At 38.0% G+C, this 12,217-nt stretch overlaps 1 protein-coding gene across 5 annotated transcripts in view; it reads left to right on the top strand.

Annotated features, from left to right (window-relative positions):
• The window catches only part of caprin1b (cell cycle associated protein 1b), a 101,607-nt gene that overhangs the window by 77,242 nt on the left and 12,148 nt on the right, over nt 1–12,217 (top strand). For 2 of the 5 annotated variants that reach the window (XM_074632509.1, XM_074632507.1), the window contains exons 1-3: nt 7,670–7,838; nt 11,708–11,872; nt 12,080–12,142. In XM_074632509.1, the coding sequence (XP_074488610.1) occupies nt 11,708–11,872; nt 12,080–12,142 (228 nt within the window). In that variant the 5' untranslated portion in view covers nt 7,670–7,838. Of the gene's footprint in view, nt 1–7,669; nt 7,839–7,885; nt 8,033–11,707; nt 11,873–12,079; nt 12,143–12,217 lie in introns of those variants that run through there. The other 3 variants (XM_074632506.1, XM_074632504.1, XM_074632508.1) reach the window with 2 other exon arrangements.

The raw sequence follows: 12,217 nt of genomic DNA, 5'->3' as shown, positions 1-12,217 counted from the left end.
AGATGGAGCCAGAGCAACACAACCTCCTCTCCATGCCAAATAGATAGAGCCAGAGCAACATGACCTCCTCTCCACGCCAAATAGATATAGCCAGAACAACACGACCTCCTCTCCAGCCAAATAGATAGAGCCAGAGCAACACAACCTCCTCTCCACGCCAAATAGATTGAGTCAGAGCAACACGACCTCCTCTCCACATCAAATAGATAGAGCCAGAGCAACATGACCTCCTCTCCATGCCAAATAGATATAGCCAGAACAACACAACCTCCTCTCCAGCCAAATAGATAGAGCCAGAGCAACACAAACTCCTCTCCACGCCAAATAGATCGAGCCAGAGCAACACAGATTCCTCTCTGCGCCAAATAGATTGAGCCAAAGCAACACGACCTCCTCTCCACTTTTGTGAAACTCTTATCAACATGGGATATATATATATATATATATATACACGCATATTAGCCCACTCCCATGTTGATAAGAGTTTTGAACAGATAAAAAAAGTGTGATTAATCGCGATGAACTATTTTAATCACTTGACCCTAATTTTGTAATTATGTGGCTGATTAGACCAAAACAGGTTGGAGTTGTGCAAATATGTTGGGATTTACACAAGGTTATGTTTTAACTTGTCCCACAACAAAACAGGAAAACCCCTGAAGTCCCAACATCATTATTATTGTTTATCTTGTTACACAAGATAATAACTTGTGTGCACAAAAGATTAAAGACATATCATCTTTTGACCTTGAGGCCTCCATAATTTAATATTCTCCTAGAGGCGATTCTGCATAATGACTGCTTTACTTTGGATATTTAGTACCAGTGGTGGAATAAGTATTTAGATTTACTTATGACTCCTTTACTTAAACAAAAGTAGGAATACCATAGTCTAAAAGTACTCCATACAAGTAAAAGTCCTGAATTAAAAATGTTACTTGAGTAAAAGTATAAGTAAGTATTATCAGCAAAATGTACTTAAAGTAAAAGTGCTCATGCTGAATGGCTCCTTTCAATGTGCTATATTATTATAGAGAGTTTTTAGTTTTAATGTGGAGACCATTTTAGATAGTTTGTGTACTACTGGGTAGATTAGTAGTAGTACTGCATCATATCATATTAGCATGAAATTAGTGTGAAATATATGTAGTGGAGTAGAATCTTCAATATTTCCTTTTGAAATGTGGAATTATAAAGCATGAAATGGAAATACTCAAGTAAAGTACAAGTACCTCAAAACTGTACTTAAGTACAGTACTTGAGTAAATGTACTTTCTTACGACTGGTGTTTGCTTATTACAAGTACATCTTGCTGGTTATTTTGAATGCAGTGAAATGAGATGCAGAGAAAATATCTCACAATACAAATCACATCATACAGTATGATGCAATAGGTACAATTAAGAGGGTTGTTTATTAAAAAAAAGGGTTTATAATCTATTTCTTCATCCAGACCCAGAAGTATTATCACCTAAATATACTTAAAATATCAATTACTCATTATGCACTATTATTATGTTATGTATATCATAGGCTGTGTAGTTGAAGCTGTAACATTTTACAAAATCTTAATCTGCCATCTAAATAGTAACTACAGCTTTCAGACAAATGTAGTGAACTAAAAAGTACAATATTTCCCTCTGAGATGTGGTTGAATAGAGGGAGAAAGTAAAAGGAAATACTTAAAGTAAGTATAGCTTACACACATATATACAGTTCCTGAGTAAATGTAGTTACTTTCCACCACTGATGAAATCAGATAAAATACAGATTTATGTCAACATACAAAGTTGATAAATCGCACAGTTTCCTGTATATATGATTCTTCTAGTATTGTCCGCTCTATGGGTTTGTCTTCTTTAGCTCTTGGATTACAAGATAGGCCTAAACTGGTAAATACCCCAAAATAAGATCTTTTGAAAGTCGTCTCTGTGAGAAATGAATGCAGTGATATTTCTACATTGTTGGTGTCCTCAGAGCCTTTCCTTTTCTAACCAGAGCCGCTGTAGGCTTTTCTTCCTCTTATCGGCTGCCAAAGCCTCGGGGCGGCCTGCAGGAGGGAGGGCCGCTGACAGCAGTTGGACTGGGCAGGGAGATAAAGCACCTCAACTTCAGCAGCCACAGTCAGCTCCTCAGCCAAATGCAACGGAGGAAGATCGCGGGCAAACTCTGAATTCAGGCTGAATGCATCCTTGGGCTAGACAGTTGTTGGACTGTGTGGGCTCACTGGATAGATACCAAGCTGAGAGGGCCCAGCAGCAAGGTGAGCATGGCACCGTGTTGGGCCAGCTACACAGGAAGCAGAGCAGCTTGACAGAGATAAAACTCTAAATGAAAAACATTTGTCTTCTGTCTTTGTAACACAACAGCACGGTACACGGTGGCTTTCTTCTTCTTCTTCTTAGTCCTCTTGGCCCCCTTGGGAGCATAGGGCGTCCACCATGGATCTCCACCTCACTCTCTTCTGTGCAGTGGTCTTTGCTTCTTGCCAGGAGGTCCCGATCTTGTTTAACTCGTCAAGCATAGACCGTCTCCAGTTGTTTTTTGGTCTCCCTGGCTTCCTCTTTCCTTGTGGGTTGTAGTCCAGAGATTGTCTTGTTATGTTTGTTTCTTGTTTTCTGAGTGTATGCCCGATCCATCTCCACTTTCTCCTTTTGATTTCTTTGTTGATTTGCTCCTGGTTTGTTTGTTTCCACAGGTCTGTATTTGTAATTTTTCTGGGCCACCATATCCTCAGTATGTATCGGAGGCAGTTGTTGATGAACACTTGCAGTTTGTTGGTGATTGTGTTTGTGGTTTTCCAGGTTTCACAGCCATATAGAAGGACAGATTTTACATTTGAGTTGAAAATTCGGATTTTTGTGTTTTTGGAGAGCTGGGAAGAGAGCCATACAGGTCGGAGTGTTCTGAAGGCATGTCTTGCTTTGCTGATGCGTAGCTCCACATCCTTATCTGCTCCTCCGTCTGTGCTGATGTTGCTTCCCAGGTAGACAAACTCTGCCACATTTTCTAGGGGTTGCTCCTTGATATTTATTCCTTGGTGGGATTTAGTGTTGATCCTCATGACCTTGGTCTTTCCAACGTTGATCATGAGGCCTAGCTGTTTGCTGTGTTCATGTAATTTGTTTGTCTTCTGTTGCATTTGTGTGTGTGTTCCTGAGATCAGTGCCAAGTCATCTGCAAAATCGAGGTCTTCCAATTGTGTGAAGGGAGTCCACTGTAACCCTGTCCTTTGGCCATCCACTGACACTTGAACCCTAAAATCCCCCCTTTAACTCAGTTGATAAAAACCAGCTGATTATACTGTTGTCAGGTTATTAAATAGGTGTTATCATTATAAGCACCAGAGGTGTGGGTCAGTGGGGGCCTACTACACCCAATATTAGGTTTTATCATCTATTCACATGGTAGATCACCAAAGGAAGGAATAAAAGAACGTATCCGCTAATTATGACAATTTCCCACAAATGTCTAACAGGATAAAATAATGTAGTGATGACAATTTGGACTGACGTGGATCTAAACTGCAGCTTGACTTTTTTTAACAGCAACAATCTGATGACATGGCATACTATTCCAACACTGCATTTAATCTATATCACACTACATCATTATCAACATCATTCTGTACAATTACATGAAATGTCTTTTGCATAATGTTTTCTTTGAAATTCTTGCCATCTCAACAGGAATGTAAAATAAAGTAAAACCCCTTTGTAAAGATGAACACAACTGATAGTCTGTAGGGTTCGAAGAACTTAATCAAAACTACACATCAGTAACATGATGTCTCAACCCTCCAAAATGTCATGTTGCACAATCGCAAAGCTCAAGAACATATTTATGACAGACGACAAGCAAGAGAGTAGAGAGTCAGTGCTGATATGACACCCAAGTCATCCACTACTTCCTGTGGAGTTGACTGAGTAAGCCCAGAGGATGTGCAACATGCATGCAGAGATGAAGCTTTCCTGGGGGGTTGGTGCACACTGCATCCACTTCCTACCCCACCCTCCCTCCCCCACCTCCCATGCATGATGGCACCCCTCTCATGGCTCCCCAGATAGACAGGTTGACTCCAGATGGTTCAGTATGATAGGAGTAACACGGCTTGCAGCGTACCATTAAAAACTAGCTTGTTGTCATTAGGCGGTAAAACCCTTATCTGTGTCTTTACACTTCCTAAATGTCAGCATAGAGGAGGTGCAAGTTTCAAGTCTCAATTTGAATGTTCATGTGATGTCATGGGCAACACAGGCAATCTCTTTTTCGCTTTTATACCTATCTGAAGGTAGCATTTGGGAGCAAACAGTTAAGAATGTAGACAACCTTTTGGGAAGTGGTGTCACTCATGTTCAGCTTCCTGTTTTGCCTGTTTGGTACTGAGAGCATTATGGAGTTGAAAGCAGTGTGGAATTTGAGGGCAGCTGGAAAATGAGCGTCAGCACTAAGCAAACAATAACTAAACAGCTATTTCTCTCATCGTTCAGCAAATAATGTGAATTCATTACAAGTTAAGTTCCTCTACTAAATAGCAAGGCCATCGCAGGATATCCACCTGCTTGCTGAGTCATCAGAGATTTTTAAATAGATCTCCTAATTAGCCGTGGGACAAAAATGGTTATCCATACATCATGGATTATCTGGACACAGGCCTGCAGGCCCATTTCCTGAAATAAGGGGACTCTGGACGTATTGTTGACGCTTTGATAGCACGAACTCTGGAACAGCAATAGCAAAGCCGACCACTTCCTGCCTAATCTGAAGTGAAGTGATAATTGGCAACTGTTTCAAAGCCCTCCTCCTAAGCTGTCACAGGTCTACAAAGGTTATTGTTCACTGTTACCACAGTTTAAATTAGAAAACTGTAAGTTTTACAATGTCAAGGTGTAAAGGTCAGAGGTCAGACGAGGAAACACCCTGGAATTCTTTCAGAAAATGGCCGGTGTCCAGTGTTGTTGTTTGATTGAAATACAGCAGGCTGCGGAAATGAGTCACTCGTTGAAAGGGAGCTTCACTTACCCTCGGGATCCTCCCATAATCAGTATTATCCTCGAAAGAAAACACTTTCAGTGGAACAGTGCAATCAAAAAGCTGTGCAGCCATGTTAACTGCTTCCTGTATTTGGCAAAACAAAAGAAAGCTGGTTTCACATTCTTCTGGCCAGTTTGCTGCCCTTTAAACATGATGGAAAGACTGGAAAAACATATTATTACATATACAGGTCCCAAAGATATTGGAAAAGTTAGATAATCAAATAGGTATTCACTTGTTTTCAGCATTTATTCTGTTTGTATGCATAATGGGCTGTGTTTGTATAAGCAAGCAATTCATTTTGTCTTATCATGATAGCAAATAGGTAGTAGGTCTATATATTTCAGAGAGGATGCACATAAACTGAACTTTCTCTCTAACCAGTGTTTTGTTGTTGATGATACTGCTGAACTTTACTGCCATCTACTGGAGTAACATGGCAGTAAAGAAAGCAGCATTGGCCTGATCTCTGGAACCAGTTTTGTTCATCCATATATCTGAGACTTTCCATTTACTGAAGTGCTTGCACAGCTTATTACATGATATAATTATTTTATGAATTCTTAACATGGGAAACATTGGAATTGTGTCTTTAAATATACTTTATTTTCTCGTATGAACAGTGTACAGCAGAGTTGGAATCAGGTCAACAGAGATGCATGCAACGCAGATGGATTTGCGGTTGTAAAACTGGCCGATTGATATTTGTTTGATATGTTGAACAATAGATTAGGAAATGCTGTACATCAGGATTTTAACATATTTTAGGAACTAACCTCTAAGTTTTTGAAAAGACAATGCAAAAGGAATCCCTACTCACATTTACACGATAACTTGACAACTCTCTACATGCTGGAGTCATGATTTTAGGACTTTAAAACTTCAAACTGATGTGTAAAAGATAGTACAGTCATGTATTGGCATGACTAAATGTGTAGTGAGTGCAGCTGTGAACCAGGCGCACATGCTTTACAGTGGGATGGGACAGCTGCTGCAGAAAGAAATACTGTATATGGCACACAGGGATAGAGAGAGAGAGAGAGAGAGAGAGAGAGAGAGAGAGAAGCCTAATAAAAGCTTTTTTTTTATTGAACAAATTCAAATCTACAAACAACATGGCTCATAGATCATTGCATTAGAGTAAAAGGGCAAGGTTTATACAGAACAAGAACAAATAAAATATGTAAAATTATACATGAAAATAATAATAAATTAAATTAAGGGCTAGAGCTGTACCTGTAATTCATATTCTTCTATTATACTAAGAAGTTTCAATGCATTTTTTGTTTTTCATGACTTTAAGGGCTTATTTATGTAAGAAAAAAACACATTAAACCTATAGGTTTCACTTTCATATATTTGGATTTGTGCAAATACAATTTTCCAAGAATGAGAATGTTATTCACCAGAAAGTCATCTTTGTTATTGTCCACGACAAGTCCATAAACAATTACCTTTTGAGAGAAGTTTCCCAGATTATTTCAAGTGAAATTATTGTCACACTCTCGCGTGGTCTTTATTATTATTATCTACTTATTTATTTATTTTTATTGTGTGTGTGTTTTTTTTTTAATTTTATGTCTGTTTTGTTTAATTTCTGTTTTCCTTTTATGTTTGTCACAGCTCTTTGTTTATGTTTTCGCAATGCTTCTTTTGTATGTAAATGTTTTTGATGTTTTCTGCTGTTACTATGTATACTGTAATTTTGAAATAAAAAAAAAAATAATGATGATTTTAATTATATCTTTTATAAGTTTTATTTTGAATGATGACCGAAAAAAAAAAAAAAAGAAGTTTCCCAGATGAGAGCCTAATCAAAGCTAATGATTGAAACCAATAACTGTGTATTTTGTGATGATACTGAAACTACTGATCATTTATTTGTTCATTGTATATATTCTGGAGCTTTACGGCTTCTGATATACATGACTGGCTTTTCCCAAAGGTTTCTCATCTGGGAAACTTCTCTCAAAAGGTCATTGTTTATGGACTTGTCATGGACAATAACAAAGATGACTTTCTGGTGAATAACATTCTCATTCTTGGAAAATTTTATTTGCACAAATCCAAGTATATGAAAGTGAAACCTATAGGTTTAATGTGTTTCATTCTGAGTTTCTTTCTTACATAAAAGCCCTTAGAGTCATGAAAAACAAAAAATGCTTTGAAACTTCTTAGCATAACAGAAGAATATGATTTACAGGTATACAGCCCTATAGCCCTTAATTTAATTTATTATTATTTACATGTATAAATTTACATATTTTATTTGTTCTTGTTCTGTATGCACCTTGTCATTTTACTCTAATGCAATCATCTATGAGCCATGTTGTTTGTAAATTTGAATTTGTTTAATAAAATTAAAAAAAAAAAAAAAAAGCTAATGATTGTGCAGATTTTCTGACAAGAGGCTGTCGACTATTTTGCCTGATCACAAATATCAACTTTATAATGTTTAATTGTAGCAAAGTAAAACACATATTAAACAACTGTTAATATTTGCATTTTATAAATCAATATATCGTTATTAATATATGCAAGCTCTAAACTGCTTTGTTTTTGTAGTTTATTTACTCAGGCATGCTGAATACCAGCTGAAAACGGAGCTCCGCGTTTATAAAGAGCGTCTCCGTCTTTCGCACCGTCTCAGTTGTCGGTGAGGCCGGCGGGGCGGATCCCACACTACAGTGAAAGAGAGAGAAATAAAGCAACACAACAACAATAATAACAACAACAACAACGTGGCCGTTTCGTACATCCCGCTATCAAAGCTCCCTCTGTGGATACATACACACCATCAAAAGGTGGGTGAACGCGGAGTCGTGTTGTCCGGGTAACGAGGCTCTCGGGCCGGGCTGCGGGTTAGCACGCGTTGCTGTAGCTACCAGCAGCCAGGCTAGCAACGCGTTAGGATGCTAGCTCAGTCAACGGTCTGCTGCTGCGGACAGGGCCATTTTAACCAACCGTAAGAGATAACACCGGCGAGCTGACCGCACTGGTAGGGGGATACTGAACCAGAGAGCTGGTAGCCGAAGATACAGCTTTGTAGCTGCAGTTATTATGGAGATATTTAGATATGGAGAAATGCAGGGTTAGCACTAAAGTTGGCCAGTTGCTGTGATGATTTGGGGTTTTGAGGCTCAGGGATGTAGTCCCTGTAGTTTGTTATGCTACAAATGGTGTTTATACATGGTTTACACCTTGCTAACAGTTATATTACATAGATAATGCACCACCTGTAGTACAGAGCTGTTCTGCTTGTGCTATTACATCCCACCTCTACAGATTAATCCCTATATATTTTACATGTTTTACTTTTGTAATCTTTTGTAATCTCTGTAATATTTGTGACATCTGTTTATCTGCAATCTATTTATCTAAGCCCTCTGTATCATGCATGTAGCTGCAGTTATAGTGGAAATGAAGTTGCTCTGATGATTTGGGGTTTTGAGGCTTAGAGTTGAGTCAGACTGGTGCACTTGTTTTTGTTATGCTACAATTGATGTTTATGCATGGTTTACACCTAGCTAACAGTGAGATTACATCCATAATGCACCACCTGTAGTACATTTTGCATTACATGCCACCTCTACAGATTATTCCATATATTTTACATGTTTTACTTTTGTAATCTTTTGTAATCTCTGTAATATTTGTGACATCTATCTATCTGCAGTCTATTTATCTAGGCCCTCTGTATCATGCATGTAGCTGCAGTTATAGTGGAAATGTGTTGATATGGAGAAAAAACGACCTCTCCAGTTTACACACAGTTCAGACTAAAGTTGCTCTGATGATTTGGGGTTTTGAGGCTTAGAGATGTAGTCAGACTGGTGCACTTGTTTTTGTTATGCTACAATTGATGTTTATGCATGGTTTACACCTAGCTAACAGTGAGATTACATACATAATGCACCACCTGTAGTACATTTTGCATTACATGCCACCTCTACAGATTATTCCATATATTATTGCATGTTTTAGAAGATACAGTTTTAGTGGAGATATTTTGATAAGGATGTTCAAAAACGACCTCTCCAGTTTACACACAGTTCAGACTAAAGTTGCTCTGATGAATTGGGGTTTTGAGGCTCATGGTTATAGTCAGACTGGTGCACTTATTTTTGTTATGTTACATTTGGTGTTTATACATCGTTTACACCTTGCTAACAGTTAGATTACATCAATAATGCACCACCTGTAGTACATAGCTGTTTTGCACCTCTACCTATTATTCCATATATTAGATGTTTTACTTTTGTCAATACACAGGTAATCTCTCTGTTATATTTTGTCCCTGTGTGTGACATCTGTCTATCTGTGCAATCTATCTATATTTTGTTACAGAGTTCGGACTAAAATTGGCCAGTTGCTCTGATGATTTGGGGTTTTTGAGGCTCAGGGTTATAGTCAGACTGGTGCACTTATTTTGTTATGCTACAATTGATGTTTATACATGGTTTACACCTTGCTAACAGTTAGATTACATGGATCATGCACCACCTGTAGTACATAGCTGTTTTGCTTGTGCTATTCCATCCCACCTCTACAGATTATTCCATATATTACCTGTTTTACTTTTGTCAATACACAGGTAATCTCTCTGTTATATTTGATAATCCCTGTGACATCTGTCTATCTAGGCCCACTGTATCATGTTATCTGACGTTATCTCATGTAGAGCTGACTGATTAATCGATTAGTCATTAGACACCATCATAACACCGGCGAGCTGACCGCACTGTTGGGGGGGATACTGAACCATGGAGCTGGTAGCCGAAGGTACAGCTTTGTAGCTACAGTTATAGTGGAGATATTTAGATATCCAGTTTACACACAGTTCAGACTAAAGTTGCTCTGATGAATTGGGGTTTTTGAGGCTCAGGGATGTAGTCAGAGTGGTGCACTTATTTTGTTATGCTACAATTGATGTTTATACGTCGTTTATACCTTGCTATACATCCATAATGCACCACCTGTAGTACATGGCTGTTTTGCTTGTGCAAAACATCCCACCTCAACAGATTATTCCACATGTTTTACTTTTGTTTGTAATCTCTCTGTTATATTTGATCCCTGTGTGTGACATCTGTCTGTCTATCTGTGCAATCTTTTTATCTAGGCCCTCTGTATCATGCATGTAGCTGCAGTTATAGTGGAAATATGTTGATATGGAGAAAAAACGACCTCTCCAGTTTACACACAGTTGGGACTAAAGTTGCTCTGATGAAATTGAGGTTCAGGGATATAGTCAGACTGGTGCACTTCATTTTGTTATGCTACAATTGATGTTTATACATGGTTTACACCTAGCGAACAGTTAGATTACATCAATAATGCACCACCTGTAGTACTGTTTTGCTTTACATCCCACCGCTAAAGATTATTCTATATATTAACATGTTTTACTTTTGTTTGTAATCTCTCTGTTATATTTGATCATCCCTGTGACATCTGTCTATCTGTGCAATCTATTTATCTAGGCCCACTGTATCATGTAATCTGATTGTAAATATGTTGATAAGGAGAAATGCAGGGTTGGCACTAAAGCTGGCCAGGTGCTCTGATGAATTGGGGTGTTGAGGCTCAGGGATGTAGTTAGAGTTGTGTATTTTGTTATAAAGCTACAATTGATGATTATACATCGTTTACACCTAGCTAACAGTTAGATTACATCGATTATGCACCACCTGTAGTACATAGCTGTTTTGCTTGTGCTATTACGTCCCACCTCTACAGATTATTCCATATATTACATGTTTTACTTCATGTAATCTCTCTGTTATATTTGATCCCTGTGACATCTGTCTATCTGGCAATCTATTTATCTAGGCCCACTGTATCATGTAATCTGACGTTATCTCATGTAGAGCTGACTGATTAATCGATTAGTCATTAGACAGAAAAATCAACCAGCAACAATTTTTTATAAACAATAACAATCATTTGAGTTATTGTTTAAGCAAAAGGCCAAAAAATTGCAAGTTCCAGCTTCTCAAAAAGGTTTCTAGTTTCTATTTTGAAATAAGTAAACTGATAAGCTTCAGGATTTGGACTATTTGTCAGTTATAAAACAAGCAAATATTGATTTTCTAGGAATGCACTGATCCAACCTTATCTCTCCTGATACCGGTCACGGTACCTCAACTAGTAACTGCTGATAGCAATAGCTAATCCAAATACCTTTTGCTTTCCTTTCCCCAAATTTAAAATCTGTATACTTTGCTGCATGAAATTTATTGGAATGTTTTTAAGTACACATAACTGAGTTGTGGGCCTGCCAATAATGACATTGACAAAGAAACTGTATCTGCACTGGTACTGATGTTGATATGTGGAGTATTCGATCAGAGCATTTCTACGTTACCTGATGGTTTTCAGACCAAATGATTAATTTAACTGAGAAAATAATCGGCAGAATAATCGGTAATGTAAATAATCGTTAGCTGCAGCCCTAATCCCATGACGTTACACTCAATAGTCATTATGCAGCATTTATTGACTTAATGGTCTGTTCAACCATAGTTTTGACAACTCATTAGTCAACTCATGCTGATGATATTAATTTCCAATTAATCTTTTGTTTATTAATTTCTATAATTTCTATATTGATGGAGGCATCTCTTTTACTCCTCCAGAAGTTTAACTTTCAGTTTCCCTCTTTAATTTCTAGATGCCCTCAGCGATGAATGCAAATAGGACAGTGCAGTCTGCCAGCCCAGATGTGGGATCCGCTCCAGGGTCAATGGGCAATTTTGCACTCGGTGGACAGTCTGAAGTTATGAAGCAAGTGCTGTGTGTCCTCGACAAGAAGGTCCGCAACATGGAGAAGAAAAAAGTGAGTACTGTTGAGATCCATTTGTTCCAGATCCTTCCTGATAACAACATAACTATAATGTCTCTGTTGTGTACAGTATGAGGCATGACCACTTAGAAGCAATCCATAGCTGACGTACCCTAAAAAACTAAACCACTGACAAGAAGAATTTATCTATTTTTAATATGTGTTAACAATTTGAGCTGCATTTTGGATGTTCTGTTACAGGGTAAACTGGATGACTATCAAGTCAAGAAGGATAAAGGGGAGAGCCTCAATCAGGACCAACTGGTGGGTGCACTGAAGCCTTCATCATTTTATACATGAACACATATAATCCTGTAATTCTTATGAAGATGTTACACC

Source organism: Sebastes fasciatus, chromosome 4, assembly GCF_043250625.1.
Source record: "Sebastes fasciatus isolate fSebFas1 chromosome 4, fSebFas1.pri, whole genome shotgun sequence".
Lineage (NCBI taxonomy): Eukaryota > Metazoa > Chordata > Actinopteri > Perciformes > Sebastidae > Sebastes > Sebastes fasciatus.
Note: the sequence above shows the minus strand (reverse complement) of the source record. Positions and strands in the feature narration are given on the sequence as shown.